Below are 19441 nucleotides of genomic sequence, written 5' to 3'. Positions count from 1 at the left end.
CTGAGCATGCCCGCTCCAGCAGCAAACACACTCCTGCCTGGACTACAGGGGAGGGGGTGGATCTCCTTGGTCCGTGGGGAGAGGAGGCTGTGATGGGAGAACTTGGATGGGAATCATGGGCCTGGTCCACACTAACCCCCCACTTCGGACTAAGGTACGCAAATTCAGCTACGTTAATAACGTAGCTGAATTCGAAGTACCTTAGTCCGAACTTACCGTGGGTCCAGACGCGGCAGGCAGGCTCCCCCGTCGATGCCGCGTACTCCTCTCGCCGAGCTGGAGTACCGGCATCGACGGCGAGCACTTCCGGGATCGATCCCAGAAGATCGATTGCCTGCCGCCGAACCAGGAAGTAAGTGTAGACGTACCCATGGTATCAGAACATTAACCAGGCAGGCAGGCCGGGCTGCTGCTCGGGGGTGGGGAGGAGAGAGACTGCTGTGCTGTGCAGAGTCGGGTAGCGAGGTGGGGGCTGATGTCAGGGTGTCCCCTTCCCCCCCTGTCGGTATACCATTCTCTGCTGAGCTGGGGTGGGGAGACCAGGGGATACCAGCTCTCTGTGCACCAGCTTCTGCTTCAGGATTGATTGCTTCTGGCTGCTGTCTGAACTTAGAGACAGCATGCTGAACCACGCACAGTCCCCCCCAACACACATACTTCCCATACACCAGGGATCCCCAAACTTTTCAGTGTCTTTACTCCTGTCCATGCCCCCTGGCCAGGGCTAGGAGTGGGGCTGCAGCTCCCGGGGTGGGGAGAAGGAGGACACAGGGACAGGAGTACAGGGGCTGCAGCTGGGGCGGGTCTGGGGCCAGGAGCGGGGCTGTGGCTAAGAGCGGGGTCACACCCGGGGCCGAAGCTGGGGACAGGCCCGGGAGCCAGGGCCGTGGCTGGGGGTGGGGCTGGTGCAGAGCTGGGAGCGGAGAGGGACTGGGTGGCGCTCCCTTCCCTATCCCCCCGGGGGGGCTGGCCCAGGCCTGGCCGTGTCTCCCAGTGTTCCTCTGTGCCTCACACTTTGGGGACCTCTGCCCTACACACATTCTGTCTCTGTCTCTCTCTCTCACACTCCTGTCTTCCCCGCACACTTCTGTGGGTGTCTTGTTTTAGTGTTCAGCAATGTCAGTTTGGTCATATTACTGAGTGCTACTTTAAAAAGTGATTTAAAATGTGTTACTTTTCAGGCATACACAGCAGTCATTGCAAGGTTCATAGCACAGTGCAAACAAACAATGCCAGGTTCAGCATACTACAGCAACACACATTTCTGTGGCTCAGTATTAATATGCTCCTTCAAGGCATCCCCCAGCCAAATAGTCCCCATCCCCCATTGGGATCCTCTTATAGCCTTGTGTTCATAATGCATAGCACAATACTAAAGAGCAGTGCAGGATCCATGCTTTCTGACAGATGGCTAGGTTGCAGGTTACCAGGGCAGCTGAAAAGCAGCTGGCAATGTAGTAGGATGCCCATGGAATGATGGGATTGAGACCCTGTACCTGCCCCTGTGAGGCATTGCAAACCCTTCCTAAAGCACCCTGCAGCCAGTTGCACAGTGGGATAGCTACCCACAGTGCACTGCTCTCTCTGTCAGTGCAAGAGCTGCTATTGTGGATGCGCTCCCCCGACACAAGGAGATAGTGTGGACATCCACCAGCGGTTTAATTACAGGGGTGGCTGTATGTCAGCATAACTTGCATTGGCAAAACTCTTTTTAGTGTAGACAAAACCTAATGCTACTAATCCACTGATGGTAGCAGCAGCGGAAATATTACCTTAGATGTGGTTCAAGCAATTTAACAACAGTGTTGTGGCTGATCAGATGACATGGAGGTTTAAAGATGCTGGTGACTGCTGGCACCTTGTTTACACCAGTACTTCCACCGGTGATGCTGCACTAGTGGTAGCAAGGATGGGAAATTAAGGAAATAAGTCTAGTGTAGAGAAAGTTTTGTTCTTTGCCATGGCTAGAACACAATTACTTATCATGGTTATAAACCTATTTGGTCAAAATAGGCAGGACACTCTTGTATTTAAGCATATTACTTAAACATAGGTAACAATTATAGTGCACACAGGGCCTTAGCAGACATATAATCAGAATTGTTTGATAAATGCAAAATTAAACTCCAGAGTGTACATTGGGTTGTCTGTATCTCTCGAATGAAAACAAATACTCTGCAAACTTGTTAAATTTGGTAATAAAGAACACCATGTAGTCAATAGACAAATGGCTCAACTCTTTGTCTACACTGGAAGGTAAGTGGACAGTAGTTATACATCTTTGTCAGAAGAAGACTGAAAAGAAATATAGCAGAATGTCAAACAAATGGTTCATCTGACTTTTCTGAAACAATAGTAAACAGATTTTACTGGATAGTGTGTACATAAAGCAGATATAGTTGATGAGAGTAAATGCTGAAGATTCTGCGACCATATTACCAAAATTGGAGCAATATACAAAAGTCATTTCACAATTCTGAATAAAAGTATCTGCCCCTCACCAGGCATTAATATACTGGAATTAGCAGATCAGATAAATTAACTCCAAGAAATAGAAACTATACTATGTCTGCAAGCAAAACATTTATTATTCAAAATGGAAATCTAACAGGCCTCTAGCTTATTTAGAAAGGTTCAGTTTTGTGTCATACACAGTTTTGATGGAGAAAATAACTACTGGAGACAACAGAAAACAAAGGGACAATAAAATCTGATGCCATGGATTGTTTAATGCTGTTGTGATTGATATAAACATAGTTACAAATTTAATAACAGTTTGTTTTAACATACATTGATCATATGGGAAGTATTTATATATAAAATGGGCAGAATAGAATATTTTTCAGCCCATGTTTAGGTGTTCTTTCATTTATGCTGGATTAATTCACGTAACATGAAATTAAGATGGAGAGACCAATGCTTGAAAAATTGAGGTTAAATGATATCTTGTAAAGATCTGATCTCTTGAATCAAGTATTCTAAAATACTTTTGGGGTCTTTGTGCATCTGAGGATTGGCTATACCAGGGATAGGCAACCTTTCAGAAGTGGTGTGCCGAGTCTTCATTTATTCACTTTAATTTAAGGTTTCGTGTGCCGGTAATACATGTTAACGTTTTTTAGAAGGTCTCTCTCTATAAGTCTATATTATATAACTAAACTATTGTTGTATGTAAAGTAAACAATGTTTTCAAAATGTTTAAGAAGCTTCCTTTAAAATTAAATTAAAATGCTGAACTTACGCCACCAGCCTGCTCAGCTCGCTTCCAGCCTGGGGTTCTGTTCACCTAGGCCTGCAGCGGGCTGAGCGGGGCGACTCGAGGTCAGGGCAGAGGGCTGGGGGGTGTGTGGAGGTGCAGGGCAGAAGGCTGGGTGTTGGGGGGAGGTCAGGGCAGAGGGCTGGGGGGCGTGTGGGGGTGCAGGGCAGAAGACTGGGGTGTGTGTGGGGGGAGGATCAGGGCAGAGGGCTGGGGTGTGTGTGGAGGTGCAGGGCACAAGGCTGGGTGTGGGGTGTGTGTGGAGGTGCAGGGCAGAAGACTGGGGTGTGTGTGGGGGGAGGATCAGGGCAGAAGGCCGGGGTGTGTGTGGAGGTGCAGGGCAGAAGGCTGGGTGTGTGGGGGGAGGATCAGGGCAGAAGGCCGGGGTGTGTGTGGAGGTGCAGGGCAGAGGGCTGGGTGTTGGGGGGAGGTCAGGGCAGAGGGCTGGGGGGTGTGTGGGGGTGCAGGGCAGAAGGCTGGGGTGTGTGTGGGGAGGATCAGGGCAGAGGGCTGGGTGTGGGGGTGTGTGTGGAGGTGCAGGGCAGAAGGTTGGGTGTTGGGGGGAGGTCAAGGCAGAGGGCTGGGATGTGTGTGGGGCACAAGGCTGGGTGTGGGGGTGTGTGTGGAGGTGCAGGGCACAAGGCTGGGGGGTGTGGAGGTGCAGGGCAGAGGGCTGGGGGGGTGTGGAGGTGCAGGGCAGAGGGCTGGGGGGGTGTGGAGGTGCAGGGCAGAAGGCTGGGTGTTGGGGGGAGGTCAGGGCAGAGGGCTGGGTGTGTGTGGAGGTGCAGGGCAGAAGGCTGGGTGTTGGGGGGAGGTCAGGGCAGAGGGCTGGGTGTGTGTGGAGGTGCAGGGCAGAGGGCTTGGGGGTGTGTGTGGGGTGCAGGGCAGAAGGCTGGGTGTTGGTGACTCGAGGTCAGGGCAGAGGGCTGGGGGGGTGCAGGGCAGAAGGCTGGGGTGCTCGGCTCGTGGGGGTGCTCCCAGCCCCCTGCCCTGAGCGGCTCATGGCAGGGGGCTGGGAGGGATATACCCTGTTCCACCCCCTTCCCCAAGGCCCGTCGCTGCCGCTCGGCTCTACTCTGCTCCGCTCCCCCTCGCAAGGGCCGTCGCCGGCAGGGAGAGGGGGGAGGAGGAGGGGCCGGAATGCACCATGTTGTGGGAAGAAACGGGGGGGGGGGGGGCGTGGCTGCTGCAGGACCAAGCTTCTGCCTCCTGCCCCCGCAGCGGAGAGCGGTGGGTGGGGGGGCTGAGTGAGGCGGAGGGCCGGGACCCCCCCCCCACCGCTCTCCCCTGCAGGGGCAGGAGGCAGAAGCTTGGTCCTGCGGCAGCCAAGCTTCCCCCTCCTCCCCCTTCTTCCCCCAGCGTGGCGCTTTCCGGCCCCTCCGCCCCTCCTCCTCCTCTCACCGGGCAGGCAGCGTGCCACTCAAAATTGGCTTGCGTGCCGTGTTTGGCACGCGTGCCGTAGGTTGCCGACCCCTGGGCTATACGAATCTGCTCCATTTTCATCAAAGTAAAGTAACTCTAATTTCCGAAGCAATGTGTTCAGTGGTATTTATTGCTTATCTAAGACCTAGCAGAGTTATTAGCCAAGGCAATGATGAGGGAGGACTGCGAGTGTGTTGTGTGAGAAAACAAGTGTTGTGGTAACTGGGAAAAATTGTTCACAAAGAAATTCTGAAGAGCAGTTGACAGTTTGAGCACTGTTTTTGCACATTGCTGTATTACTCAATTGTACTCTCTCAGTTTTTGCCTGGCTGGACAACAGGGCAACTGTAGCCCATTTCTTTCTACTCTATAAAAGGGCTGCTGCTCTTCTGTGAAACAGAGCAAAATGCTAACGAATCTGTTTCATGAATATTCTGTAGCTCTGTTGGGCTTTGGAAAGTTCATTTTTCCCCTTCGCTTTCTGACCTTCAAGAGATATGGATCAGCAAGGAAACCTCCCATCTTCCATTACTTCATCCAAAGTAATAAAAACTTAAATTGCGAATATTGCAACAAAATATGTGGAAATACTAACCAGAATTTATTATGTGGAACCCTGCTCTTTAAAGCCTTCCACTGGTTTTATTTTAAACTTCTTTGGGAAAAATCTCTTTGATGTCGATGTTGTATTTCTGTTATTTTATCAGTAAATTACTATTTTTAATGGAAAATGTCATTGAGCATCCCAGAATTTTTCTTCATGATGCCAAAATTTCATTTATTCTAGCTAATAATGAATTTTATACAGAATCTATATTTAAAGTAAATATAATCTACTAGTTAATGTTCTGTCTGGAAACTAATAAGGAGGACCTTGTTTGTTACATGATTCTCCACCCCTTTTTGCAAAATTGTGCTCCAGTGTCTGTTTTAATTTTGAAGTTTCTATCTCTTACTACAAAGAGACATCTGAAATAGAAATAGATGCAAACTGCTTCCAAATCCAGGAATCTTGCTGCACACTTTCGTTTTAGGTTGCTATGGAGTACACTGGGGTATGCTAATAAACACTACTTGTAAGGCTTTTTGGGAAGTCTTGGATAGTATTTTGAAGAAGGCATTTATTAACCAACTTAGAGCCAGAGTGAAAGAGTTATAAGACAATCTCCTAACTGTAATGGGCAGTTTTCCTGAGAAAATATGGCATTGTTGACTGAAGTCTTTGATCACAGCTTTTCATCCACAATTGCATTATTGAATGTCTAATTAATGGCTTGAAAATCCCCACCATGTGACTAAGACATCTATTCCAAATTGGTATAGTATCTCTCCGCCAAGAAAAACAAAACCTGGGACTCATTGCACACTTGTAGGAGTGTTTTTCCATTTGATAGGGTTAGGGGCATTCGTTCTTTCATTTCCCCCAATCCACCATTTAGTAGTCTTCATTTGAGTGGATTCTTTGTGTCTTTCTAACTGAGGTCTGTTAAAGTTAACTAGTGATATGGCTTTGGATTGCCTGGTTCCTTTAATAAAACTTTTTTGTTTCACTCTGAACTGAAGAGAGTTTGGGTACAATATATAGGCATAGCAACAAACAATTGAGAAGATGAACAGATTCTTTTGCCGAAACTTCACCTGGTGCATTCATAACTTTCCTGAAGGGTGCTGCTTTCTGTACAAATCTGTTCTGAAACTTGATTGCCTTGGTCTTCCTTCGAACTGGGCTTTTTCTGCCTGTCCTATAGCCAATTCCCATTCATGATAAAGGCCTCAGTTATGTTTTCACATCTGCACTAATCCCTACCTCTTTCCCCCTCACCCCTCTTTCCTGGATTCTCATTTCAGCCCCTGACTACTTTCATACTTTGTGAGTGGGACTACCAGTCTTCCTGAGAGGAGAGTCAATGAACACCTCCAATCAGTGGTTTTAGATTGGAAATATACCTCCAATTTTATTTTTCTTTAAAATAATGTAACATTATTTTAAACATGCTTCTAGGAAATGAGTATCACTGTGCATGAACACAATATGGAACATATGGCCTGATTTTTCTATGGCCCTAGACTTCGTTCTCAGAGGAGATCGCTTACTAGGACATTGAGGACAAGCACTTGACCAGCTCTTCCTCAACTTCATCCCCAAGGACTACATGGTATTAAATTCAGGAAATGGAATAGGTTTGAATTGCTATATAAAGCCTTATGTACTAAGTTGTAAAGAAGACAGGGAGGATTTCATAAAGTAGTAAGGACTTGCCTTTGTGGCTTTGGAGCCCAGGAGGCCGCTGTGCGCTTAACAGAACCTTTTACTTTTTAAGTGAAGTGTTCTTTCAATCAAGATGCCTGACTTCAAATTTATTAACTTTTTTAAAAAGCACACCTGATATTTACATGTGAAGACTACAGTGTCAACATCTGTTAAAAAAATGTTTTGATCATCATTATCTGAAGCACTTTACCAAACTGCTTCTTTGTCTGCTTCATCTGGAGGCTAAAACAAAAGCAAATGTAATGTACAGTTAATTTTACTTAAACTTAATATTTTTGAATGAATTTTAAAATTGTATGACTGAACAGATGCAAAAATAATGAAATTGTGTGCCATTTATAATGGTGTGTTTTAATATTATTTTAAACAGGAAGCTGCTTTAAAGAATTCACAAGAGCTGCATGCACCCCCACCTCCAGAATACTACTCATACCTTGTCAGAGATATAGAAACATTGGGTTGGAATAAGTATGTTTGGTTTTCATTACTTAATAGAGGTTATCTTTAGAATATGTGCTGCAAAGTATCTTTGATCAGTTAATTTAGTCTGTACAGGTCAAACAGTTTGGTAGTGAGAACATCAGTCTACTGCTTTTGCTTTTCTGAAACTATTATATGAACCAAAAGGCCTATCACACTATTAAAAAAAAAAAAATGACCTGAAGGGTAAGATGCTACATATTGCTACAAAGAAATCAATTTGTATGTGTGCTATAAACTGTCAGCATAGACAATATTTTTAATACAACTTCTTCTTTCTCCTTTTCTCTCCTGCTTTTTCACTGAGTTGTATATCATTTGATTGTGACACTTTTCATTAAATAGTGAAAGATAAGTGATGTCACCATATCTGAGTTACATGTAGTAGGTAAAGCTACTGTTGCACCAGCAAATGGGTTTATCCTTTCATAAAAGCCTAGATGACATACAGTTGTTCTAACAAACTAGCACATAAAAGTACATTACACTGTCTGAGGGGTGAATCTAACTCCTCCTTTGCAGCCATAAAGGGCTTCTGTGCAGGGAGGCATTTTGGCTCCACTGTGTAAAAGAGGAAGTATGTGGATTTAGGGAGCCTGCTTGGGGTTGCAAACTGTCTGGGTCCATTCCAGCTCTTTCTGAGCACTGTGTGTGGCAGATGTTCATATTGCTGTGACAACATGGCAGCTCATTGGCAGGAATGGTGGGGAACTCATAGAAGGGAATCAACACCAGGGAATTTGGTCTTTCCATGATCAACTATTGCACATCAGTTCTCTGGAGATGAGGTTGGTCAAGTAGTATCCTATAAGGTCTTCATTCAGCTGGTAATCAAGCCACCATTTCGTATAACATATTTTTAATGTAACTATATCGGACAGGGAGACAGCTGGGTATGCTTTCTGTGTGAAGAAAGCTCTCCAGGTGGGGAGTGGGCTCTAACCCATGAGATGTTCCTGCTTACTGCATATATAGGAACAAAGATGAAATGACACAAGAACAGATGGATATAAACTGGCAATCAACAAGTTTAGGCTTGAAATTAGACAAAGGTTTCTAACCATCAGAAGAGTAAAGTCCTGGAACAGCCTTCTAAGGGGAGCAGTGGGGGTTAAAAACCTAACTGGCTTCAAGACTGAGCTTGGTAAATTTATGGAGGGAAGTGTCTGATGAGACTGCCTACAATTGCATGTGGCCCATCTGTGCTAGTAGCAGATATCTCCAACAGCTGGAGATGGAACACTAGATGGGGGAGGGCTCTGAGTTATTATGAGAATTTTTTCCCAGGTGTGTCTGGTGGATCTTGCTGACATGCTCAGGGTCCAAATGACCGCCATACTTGGAGTTGGGAAGAAATTTCCTCCCAGGTCAGATTGGCAGAAACCCTGGGGTTTTCTCAACTTCCTCTGCAGCACGGGGCATGGGTCAGTTTCAGGTTTAAACTAGAGTAAATGATGGATTCTTTGTAACTTGAAGTCCTTAAATCATAATTTGAGGACTTCAGTAACGCAGCCAGAGGTTATGGGTCTAATGCAGGAGTGGGTGGGTGAGGGTCTGTGGCCTGCAGTGTGCAGGAGATCAGACTACATGATCATGATGGTCCTTTCTGGCCTTAAAGTCTATGAATCTAATAGCATGTAGACCACTTTAGATCTCAGGGGTCTCAAATTTATAAGGAAATCAATATTCCAGGTGGAAATACTGAAATCCATCATTACAGCATTATCATCCCAAAATTTCAGAATATGAAAATAAATCTCCTAGAGATACTGGTAGTGTAGATACTGTACCCCATATATGGGAACATATTTGAACTCCTATAAGACTTGAAGGCAACGTCATCCAAGGAGGAGATATGTAGCATAACCTGTCTCATGTTATGGCCCATCAAGTTTGTTAGTTAATTCAAGCAAATGCTTTTGCAGAAAAATGGTGTATATATAATTGTTAAAAGGCAGAACACAGTCAAGGTTCTACACTAAGAAAGAAAATCAGTTTTGGCTGTTTCAGGAAGACACATTAAGAACTAAGGGAGTGCAGTCTACCCAATTTAGCCCTTCAGTGCATCATAGGTCAGAGTGGAAGCTTATTGATGAACCTATCTGTCACAGCTTGGAAAACTAAAAGAAGTACTACGTAAGGGAGAGATACTCACATGCAAAGGTTGTGGCATCCTTATATCAGAAGTGGGCTAAGTGGCTTCCTTTATTTCTTTCACTCCTCAGCCACTGAGAGTAAAGATTGTGAAGGAACAGGCCACAGTGATTATAATTATCTTCTCATTGAGCTTTAGGTCTTTTGTTCTCAAACCTGATTTAAATGCATCTGGAACCTCCTCTCCAACTCCTGCTCACATACAACCCCTCCCCACATAGTGTAATCAGGTGCCTATCCTAATCAATATCCAGCGCTGCCTGGCTTGTCATCATCTGGGATGCTGAGAGGAAGGAACTACAGTTACTTATTCGAAGGTGACAAACATCTTCTTGCCATGTTGGAGGAAGTTTACAAATGATGTCTATGTATTGCTTGAAATTTAGAGATTGGTATTACAAGGGACACACATCAGGGCAAAGTCAGCTGAAGCAAAGGATATTCTAGTGTCTTTACAAGAGGTCTTGACAATGAGGCTAAAGGCCAATATTTCTGGGAAAGCTGAGTCAGCAACTGCAAGCGTATTGCACTTTAAAAAAACCCATGAGAAACTCATCACCATCATATAAGACTCCTGAGGACCACCAGTCTTATCGGTCCTCTGGCAATATGCAGATTCCGGTCATGATTTTGATCTGTGTGCTATGAGTCCTAATACCATCTATCAGCTTCACATTTGGTAGATCTCTTCGCCTTTTCACTGAAAGTATCTTTCCTATTCCCCATCTCTTGGTGCAAAGGGGTTTCAGAGCTTGGTATGCTCTCAGTGAAACATGAGTTACATGTTCTAACAAATCTGGTGGTTCTGTAAAATAAAAGGGCTTCCACCCCCAGTGTCACTGTGATGGGGTGTATTAACCCCACACCAGTGAGGCAAGGGTTAAGGAGCTGCTCTGTATGCATGAAGCCATACCCCCTTGCCTCTGCTGGGCATGCTTTCAGTGGTGGGAGCATTCAAAAGGGAGCAGTTTAGCTTAGTCTGGGCTGACCAAGGAGGAGAGCAGTTGGGTGCAGCTGCATCCTGCTGAGACTCCAGACAGTTGGGACTGAGCCTCCTAGCCAAGCCACTGGAATCCCGTCAACCACAGGAACTGAGGATGACGACTCGGTGTCACCAGGGAGAAGGGGCTCTAGAGACAAACCAGGAAGGAAGTCAGGAGGAGGGATCCCAAGACTGATCCATGATGCCAACGGAGGTACAGGAAACCGGGATAGGAAGTGATCCGGGGGCGTGAGTAAGGGTACCAGACCCTAGGCCACCTATATGGTCTTCTGCTTTGCAGGGTCCTGTGCTGGAACCCAGTGGAGTAGGGTGGGCCTGGGTTGTTCTCCCCCCCTCTCCTCCCCCCACACACATTGGGACTATAGCTGCTATGCAGAGCGCTCCTTGACTCTCACCATTGGGTGATGCTACTGTGGACCATAGTCAATAGGCAGAGTGGCCTTTGATTATCACCATTGGCAATGCTACTCTGGACTACAGCTGCTAGGCAGAGTGTCCCTGGAGATTCATCACTAGGTAGTACTGCCAGCCTGGGGCACCCAGGCAGCTCCCAACAGTCACCACACTCTTCATATGATAGGAAGTGGTGTTATTGTCTTTCTGTATGAATCCAAATATACCGAGGAAGTAAAATGCATGTGAGATGTTTACAGAACCTACAAAGGAACAATGGTGTATATAGGAGAGGCATTCAAAACCTCAGGTACAACTCCTCTGACTAAAATGCACTATATGAAAAGAGTAGTGATTTTTGTGGGTGAAGAAATAACACACATCTTATGAGGCGGTCTCTAAGGCTGCTACAGGGCCTTTCATATACACTTCTCAAACACTATACAATAGAAATTCAGAGTTGTGAACACCAGAGTTACAAACTGACCAGTCAATCACACCTCATTTGGAACCAGAAGTATGCAATTGGGCAGTAGCAGAGACCAAAACATAACCAAACCAATGTGGTACAGTACTGTGTTAAATATAAACTCCTTACTTGGTCAAATCTTTTTTTTTTTTTTTAAGTAAACTGTTTCTGTGCTTGTTTCATTTAAATTAAGATGGTTAAAAGCTGCATTTTATTCTGTATAGTAACGTTTCAAAGCTGTATTAAGTCAATGTTCAGTTGTAAACTTCTGAAAGAACAACCAAAACGTTTTGTTCAGAGTTATGAACATTTCAGAATTACGAACAACCTCCATTCCTGAGGTGTTCGTCACTCAGAGGTTCTACTGTAGAATCAATATCCTCACTCTTACTGATGCAGTGTTGGTAGAAGGATGTTATCGAACAGAGTTCCCAGCAATACCTAAGTTCCTTTTCCTTCTCAATTCTACAACAGTAAGTTGAATCCCCTCTCTTCTCCTAGGGATGAATTACTGTTTTTTACATCCATTTTGAAGACTGTCTGACATGGAGAACACTGAGAGGGAAAATTCTACCTTACTGTGGATTTTCATTCTAGGACACGCCATGTCAGACACTCTGACCCTCCCTCCCTGCATTATATCCAAGGTATTTTTTCCCCCTTGCTGTTCACTTGTTAAGTAGTTTGAAAGGGAAGAGGGTGTTCCTCCAGGAAATCTCTAAATTCTTCTTCGAGTGATTGCTCCTGTGTATTCCACAGTAGGTGTGTGTGCTCGCCACATGCACCGGTGCCGGAAGTTTTTCCCTTAGCAGTACTCGTACTGGGGGAGCATTGCGGCGACCCCTGGAGTGGCGCCTGTATATCGCGCTATAAGGGGAGCCATGGGCTCCCCCCACCCTCAGTTCCTTCTTGCCACCAGTGAAGGTAGTCGGAACTTTTGTGCTCCAGCTCTGCTGCAGCCCTTCTTCTTGACCTTAGTGGTACTGTTGTAGATTGTTCTTCAGTGGATAGAGTGGGCTTGGGGCATGCCCCGTGCCCGCAGCCTTCAAGTCGTGCGACTCCTGTCGCCGTTCTATGCCCAGGAGCGACCCTCATGCTGAGTGTCTTCGCTGCCTGGGTGAGACTCACATCAGCGACCTTGCAAGATCAGGTCGTTCAAGCCAAGAACCAAGAAGGAGAGAGACTTCAGACTTCGAGCTCCCGTGATGGAGTCGGCGCTGACTCCGACGCCGGTGCACAGATTGGACTCGGCACCGGCCACCGCGTCGTCAGTACATAGCGAGGCCTCTTCGACCAGTCGGCGCCGCTCTCCCGCCACAAAGCAAGGAAAGAGCTCGGCCTTGCAACGCCGCTGTGATAAGGACAAGGGGGAGGCTGGTCCCACGCTGGGCAGCCCTTGATCCCCCCCGGGCTCTAAGGCTCCGACTCGTGTGGAGTGGAGCAGCCCGGTACCGTCGACCCAGGCATCCCCACCGGTACAGATGCTGTCGACGCCGGAGGCGGTGCAGGCTGCGAAGGACATAATGTCCCTGCCCGACCTGAGCTCGCAATCGGGCACTGGCCCTAGGTCGCGAGGCAAGCCCCCTTTGGGTGCCCACCAGACCTCTCCGAGCAGCCGCAGTTCCCGCTCCGAAGATCACTCCCCGCACCGCTCGGTGCGCAGCGGCCGCTCTTCCGACAGCTCCCGGCCACCCTCGACGCCGGCCAGACCGTCCGGGCTGCCGTCGGGACAGGAGTCGCGGGGACCCTCCACGCCGCCTGCCAGTGAGCGGAGGCACCGAGAGATGCACCGGGAATGCTCACCTGCTAGACGTGGGTACCGGAGCCACTCTCGACGGGACAGACGTCGCTGCTCCTATTCCAGCTCCCGCTCGTCTAGGCGCCACGCCAGAGGCTCCCCTCGGGGTACCTCAGCATCAGGACACCGAGCGTTGCGTCGCCGTCACGCGTACCGAAGCAGTTCGTCACGTGGGTACCGTTCATCGTCGTCGAGATCCAGGTCCCGAGGGAGATGACGCCACAGATGCCACTCCTACCGCTCCCGCTGCACCAAGCGTTCTTCGGCGACCTTGGCCTCTGCACACGTCCACCCACCCTCGGCACGCGCCGTTCCGCCGGGGCACATATTGCCATCCCGTGCTCAGCCGAATCAATGGCAAGGGACTCCGTGGCAAGGACAGTGGTGCTAGTGGGCACCGTGGCCATTGGTGCTAGCCCAAGTGGAGGCCCGTTCAGTTGCCGGAGCGTCCCGGGCTCCATCGGCCTCCTCTGGCCGCTCACAAGACAAGTCGGCGGGTCACAAGTCGGTGGACCCGCGCCAGGACTCTGACCTCGGTATCGACATCCCGGCACCGACCGAGGCGCCCGGCTCCGTATGGGCCCTCTCTCCGCTACCGGACGACACCATAGCTGCACCTCCGCCATCGGTCCCACAGGAGGACTTCAAGGCACACCAGGACCTGCTAAAGCGGGTGGCTTCCAACCTCCAGCTGCAGGCCGAAGAGATGGAGGGTCTGTCTGATTCCCTCTTTAACGTCCTGTCTCCTTCGGCACCGGGCCACATGGCCCTGCCTCTGCACCAGGGTATTGCCAACATTTCAAACTCCTTGTGGCAAACTCCCGCCTCCTTGGCCCCAATCTCGAAAAAGGCCGAGAGGAAATACTTTGTGCCGGCGAAGGACCATGAATACCTGTATTCACACCCAGCACCCAACTCGCTCGTTGTGGAATCGGTAAACCACAGAGAGTGTCAGGGCCAGCCCGCGCCCACCCCAAAAAACAAAGGCGCCAGGAGACTGGACTCCTTTGGCAGAAAATGTTATTCGTCTGCTAGCTTGCAGCTTCGCGTAGCCAACCACCAGGCCTTACTGAGCAGGTACAACTTCAGCCTGTGGGAGTCCCTACGTAAATTTGAGCCCCTCCTCTCGGACTGGGACAGGAAGGACTTCAAGGCCCTGGTGGAAGAGGGGTCGGCAGTGGCAAAAGCGGCCCTGCAAGTGGCGTCCAATGCGGCGGACACGGCGGCCCGCTCGATGGTTTCCGCGATCACCATGCGCAGGGCGTTGTGGCTCTTGTTGTCCGGGCTGGCGACGGAGGCACGATCACTGATGCAGGACCTCCCGTTCGATGGCAAGGCGTTCTTTGTGTCCAGACGGACGTCAGGCTGCATGAGATGAAAGATTCCCGCACCACCTTGCAGACCTTGGGCCTCTATGTCCCTCTGGCTAAGGAAAGGCCAAATCGCTTCCGGCGGCTCAGCCTGCGAGGAGCAGATATGAGCCCCCATACAAAAGGCCCAGAGACCAGAAGCGTCGGTCTCAGAGGCAGTCCCACTCTACCCTGCAGCCTGGTCCCTCTAAGGGGAAGAGGCAGGGCAAGAGGCAGTTTTGACTATCTGCAGGGGGGCACCGGTCCTGTTGCCAGGGAGACCCCCTGATTAATAAAGTTTGTGTTCTGCAACTGATTGTTTGCCCCTCCTCTCGGACTGGGACAGGAAGGACTTCAAGGCCCTGGTGGAAGAGGGGTCGGCAGTGGCAAAAGCGGCCCTGCAAGTGGCGTCCAATGCGGCGGACACGGCGGCCCGCTCGATGGCTTCCGCGATCACCATGCGCAGGGCGTTGTGGCTCTTGTTGTCCGGGCTGGCGACGGAGGCACGATCACTGATGCAGGACCTCCCGTTCGATGGCAAGGCGTTCTTTGTGTCCAGACGGACGTCAGGCTGCATGAGATGAAAGATTCCCGCACCACCTTGCAGACCTTGGGCCTCTATGTCCCTCTGGCTAAGGAAAGGCCAAATCGCTTCCGGCGGCTCAGCCTGCGAGGAGCAGATATGAGCCCCCATACAAAAGGCCCAGAGACCAGAAGCGTCGGTCTCAGAGGCAGTCCCACTCTACCCTGCAGCCTGGTCCCTCTAAGGGGAAGAGGCAGGGCAAGAGGCAGTTTTGACTATCTGCAGGGGGGCACCGGTCCTGTTGCCAGGGAGACCCCCTGATTAATAAAGTTTGTGTTCTGCAACTGATTGTTTGCCTTCCTCAGGGCGTGGTCCCGCATAACTTCGGACCAATGGGTCCTCAGTACCATCTCCAAGGGCTATATGTTGCAGTTCACCTCACCCCTGCCAAATCACCCGCCATCCACGATGGCCCCGGGAGACTTGGAACATGTCCGCCTCCTGCGTCAGGAGGTGGACCGGTTGCTCCACCTAGGGGTGATGGAAAGGGTACCGGTTCAGTTCCAGGGCAAAGGGTTCTACTCCCGGTACTTCCTGATCCCGAAGGCAAAAGGGGGGTCTCAGGCCTATTCTGGACCTGCGTGACCTGAACAGGTTTCTAACCCGTTCCAAGTTCCGCATGGTGTCCCTGGCCTCTATTATCCCCTCCCTGGACCCGGGAGACTGGTACGCGGCCCTGGATCTCCAGGACGCGTACTTTCATGTCCATCTTTTCGAGGGACACAGATGCTTCCTCCGATTCATGGTGGGGATGGACCACTACCAATTCACGGTCCTCCCCTTTGGCCTATCCACGGCTCCCAGGGTTTTCACGAAATGTATGTCTATGGTGGGGGCCTACCTCAGGTGGGAGGGCGTACAAATCTTCCCTTACCTGGATGACTGGCTCCTCAAGGGGAAGTCCCATTTCGAAGTGGAGTCCCACATAGAGCTGCTCCTCTTGACATGCGCCGATCTAGGCCTGGTCGAGAACGAGACCAAATCAACATTAGTGCCCGTTCAGCGCATAGAGTTCATTGGGGCCCTGCTGGACTCCTCCAGGGCCACAGCCTCTCTCCACCGGACAGGTTCGAGACCCTAAGGGATCTCATCGCCTCAGTCACGGCCTTCCCGGTGACCACGGCGAGGGCGTGTCTTCGGATCCTGGGACACATGGCGGCGTGCGCTTACGTGGTCCGCCATGCCAGGCTCCGTAGGAGGCCCCTCCAATTATGGCTGGCCTTCCAGTTCTCCCAAGCTCGGGATGGTTTGGACAAGGTTCTCACGGTCCCGTCCCCAATACTCGCTTACCTCCTATGGTGGTCCTGCCCGAGCAATATGTTGCCAGGGGTTCCCTTCACGGAGGCTAACCCATCCATAGACCTGATGTCCAATGCTTTGGACCTGGGCTGGGGTGCCCACACGGGGGACGTGCATACCCAGGGAATGTGGTTGGCCCCGGACTTGCCCCTTCACATAAATGTCAAGGAGCTCAAGGTGGTTCGGTTGGCATGCGTGGCGTTCCTCACGCACCTCCGCGGCAAGGTGGTCAGAGTCCTCACGGACAGCACCGCTGCCGTGTACTATATCAACAGGCAAGGCGGGACTCGCTCCCTAGCCCTCTGCCGGGAAGCCCTGAACCTATGGGAGTTCTGTATAGCCCACGATATCTCCCTGAGGGCAGCTCACCTCTCGGGCGTACGCAATACGCAAGCGGACCGCCTCAGCAGGGTCTTCTCCCCCCCAGTACGAGTGGTCGCTCCACTTGGAGGTCGCTCACCGGCTCTTCCAAGAGTGGGGAGCTCCCCAGATCGACCTGTTTGCAACCTGTCAGAACCGGCGTTGCCCCCGGTTCTGCTCCAGGGGAGAGGTAGGGGAAGGCGTGATCTCCGATGCGTTCCTCCTGAGCTGGTCGGGCCAGCTCCTCTATGCCCTTCCTCTGTTCCCCCTCATCGCCAAGGTTCTTCAGAAGGTGAAAGCGGACAAGGCGAGAGTCATTCTCATAGCCCCAGCATGGGCCCGCCAGCACTGGTACGGGCCCCTCCTACGCCTCTTAGCGGCCCCCCCGAGGGCGCTGCCGCTCCGCCCGGACCTCCTCTCCCAGGACGGGGGACGCCTCCTCCATCCCAATCTGGCCGCGCTTCACCTGTCAGCGTGGCTGCTCCGTGGCTGAATGAGGAGAATCGGTGTTCGGAGCAGGGAAGGCGAGTTCTCCTGGAAAGCAGGAAGCCGTCCATGCATCGGACGTACGTGGTGAAGTGGTCCAGGTTCGCCAGGTGAGCGGGGAATGTCCCCTTCCGCCGCACCTCTCCAGTTTATCCTGGACTACCTCTTATCCCTTGGGGCCCAGGGACTGACACCTGCCTCAGTCAGGGTGCACCTGGCGGCCATATCGGCCTTTTACCCGGTCTTCTCTCACTTGATGACCTCCCGTTTCCTGAAGGGCCTTGACCGTTCGTTCCCGTACGCTAGGCCCCCCCGTGCCACAATGGGACCTCAACCTGGTCTTGTCCCGTCTCACGGGACCCCCCTTTGAACCCCTGGCCACGTGTTTCTGGTCGCACCTCTCATGGAAGGTGGCCTTCCTAGTGGCGATCACGTCAGCCCGACGTGTCTCGGAGCTCAGGGCCTTAACCTCAGAACCCCCCTATACGGTTTTCCATAGGGATAAAGTCCAGCTCCGCCCACACCCGACGTTCCTCCCGAAGGTGGTCTCCGCCTTCCATATGGAGCAGAGCATCTTCCTCCCCGTGCTCTGTCCTAAGCTCCACTCCTCTAACGAGGAATGCCACCTCCACATGCTCGATGTGCATAGGGCGTTGGCTTTTTATCTGGATTGGACTAAGCCATTCCGGAAATTCTCTCAACTCTTTATTGCCTCGGCCGAACAGGCTAAGGGGCAACCCATCTCCACCCAGCGGCTTTCCCACTGGATCACCTTGTGCATACGCACGTGTTATGATTTAGCAGGGATTCCCCCACCACCGATTGTAAGGGCACACTCTTATGAGGGCTCAGGCCTTATCAGCTGCCTATGTCGCCCATGTCCCCATCCAGGACATTTGTAGGGCGGCCACGTGGGCCTCAGTTCACACATTTACTTCGCATTACGCGATCGTCTCCCAGTCTAGGGATGGCGCCGGGTTCGGCAGGGTGGTACTTCGTCCCGAACCATCGTGAACTCCTCCCCACTTCCAACAGATATTGATTGGAATCACCTACTGTAGAATACACAGGAGCAATCACTCGAAGAAGAAAGGACAGTTATCTGTTCTGTAACTGGCGTTCTTCAAGATGTTTTGCTCCTGTCTATTCCACACCCTGCCCTCTTTCCCCTCTGTCGGAGTTGTCCGGCAAGAAGGAACTGAGCCCGTGGCTTCCCTTATAGCGCGATATACAGGCGCCACTCCAGGGGTTGCCACGGTGCTCCCCCAGTATGGGTACTGCTAAGGGGAAAACTTCCGGCACCGGTGCACATGGCGAGCACGCACACCTACTGCGGAATAGACAGGAGCAACACATCTCGAAAAACGCCAGTTACAGAACAGGTAACTGTCCTTTTTATGTCAAGGAGCTGCTGCAAATGGTTTGAGTTGAATACTCTTTTATATGGCATTTTTTCAGCTTTGGAAGCTATTGTTCTGGAGAGTTCTTCCTGAGGGGAGTTCCTAAATCCAGGCTCAGAGCAAACATCTGGCCTGCCCCAGTTGCCACTGAGATGGGTAATGCTCACCTTGAAAACTGTCTGACATGGAGGGTCCAAGAATGAATATTCACTTAAAACAGAATTTTCCCTTTCTGTTATTGTACCTAAACAGATGGTCTGTGGAAATCTAAACGCACTGATGTCAAATATTTCTGGAAAGATGTACCCAATAACAATCGGTCAAATTTTGTATCAGCTTCAACTTCTGGATAGAAATAAGATGTAGCCCTATGTAGGGCACATTGCAGTAGTTTAGTTTGGAGTTAACAAGGCAAGGTTTGGTTTTGAGGAAAAACTGGCACGCTCTTCTGGTAGCACCAACCAGACTCTTAAATTCTGCACCTTGCCCTGTGATGCTACTTGAGCCCCTGAAGTAGATGAAGTGATATCATCTCTACCATCTCTTACATTTGTTTTCATCACCATCTGTGGGTGGGGGGTGGGGGAGGGACAAAGAGGCCATACTTGCACAATGGGGGACTCTATCCTGGGAAGCAATGACTCTGAAAAAGATTTAGGGATCATGGTGGATAATCAGCTGAACATGAGCTCACAGTGCAATGCTGTAGCCAAAAGG

General features: G+C 50.3%; 1 protein-coding gene across 1 annotated transcript in view; it reads left to right on the top strand.

Annotated features, from left to right (window-relative positions):
- Window positions 1-19441, top strand: part of FANCL (FA complementation group L) — an 86810-nt gene that overhangs the window by 8636 nt on the left and 58733 nt on the right. Inside the window, exon 5 of the mRNA XM_065400522.1 lies at window positions 7321-7418. Coding sequence (XP_065256594.1) covers window positions 7321-7418 — 98 coding nt within the window. The remainder of the gene's footprint in view (window positions 1-7320; window positions 7419-19441) is intronic.

This window comes from Emys orbicularis, chromosome 3 (genome assembly GCF_028017835.1).
Source record: "Emys orbicularis isolate rEmyOrb1 chromosome 3, rEmyOrb1.hap1, whole genome shotgun sequence".
In the NCBI taxonomy this organism is placed as follows: domain Eukaryota; kingdom Metazoa; phylum Chordata; order Testudines; family Emydidae; genus Emys; species Emys orbicularis.
This window is presented reverse-complemented; position numbering and strand designations above follow the sequence as displayed.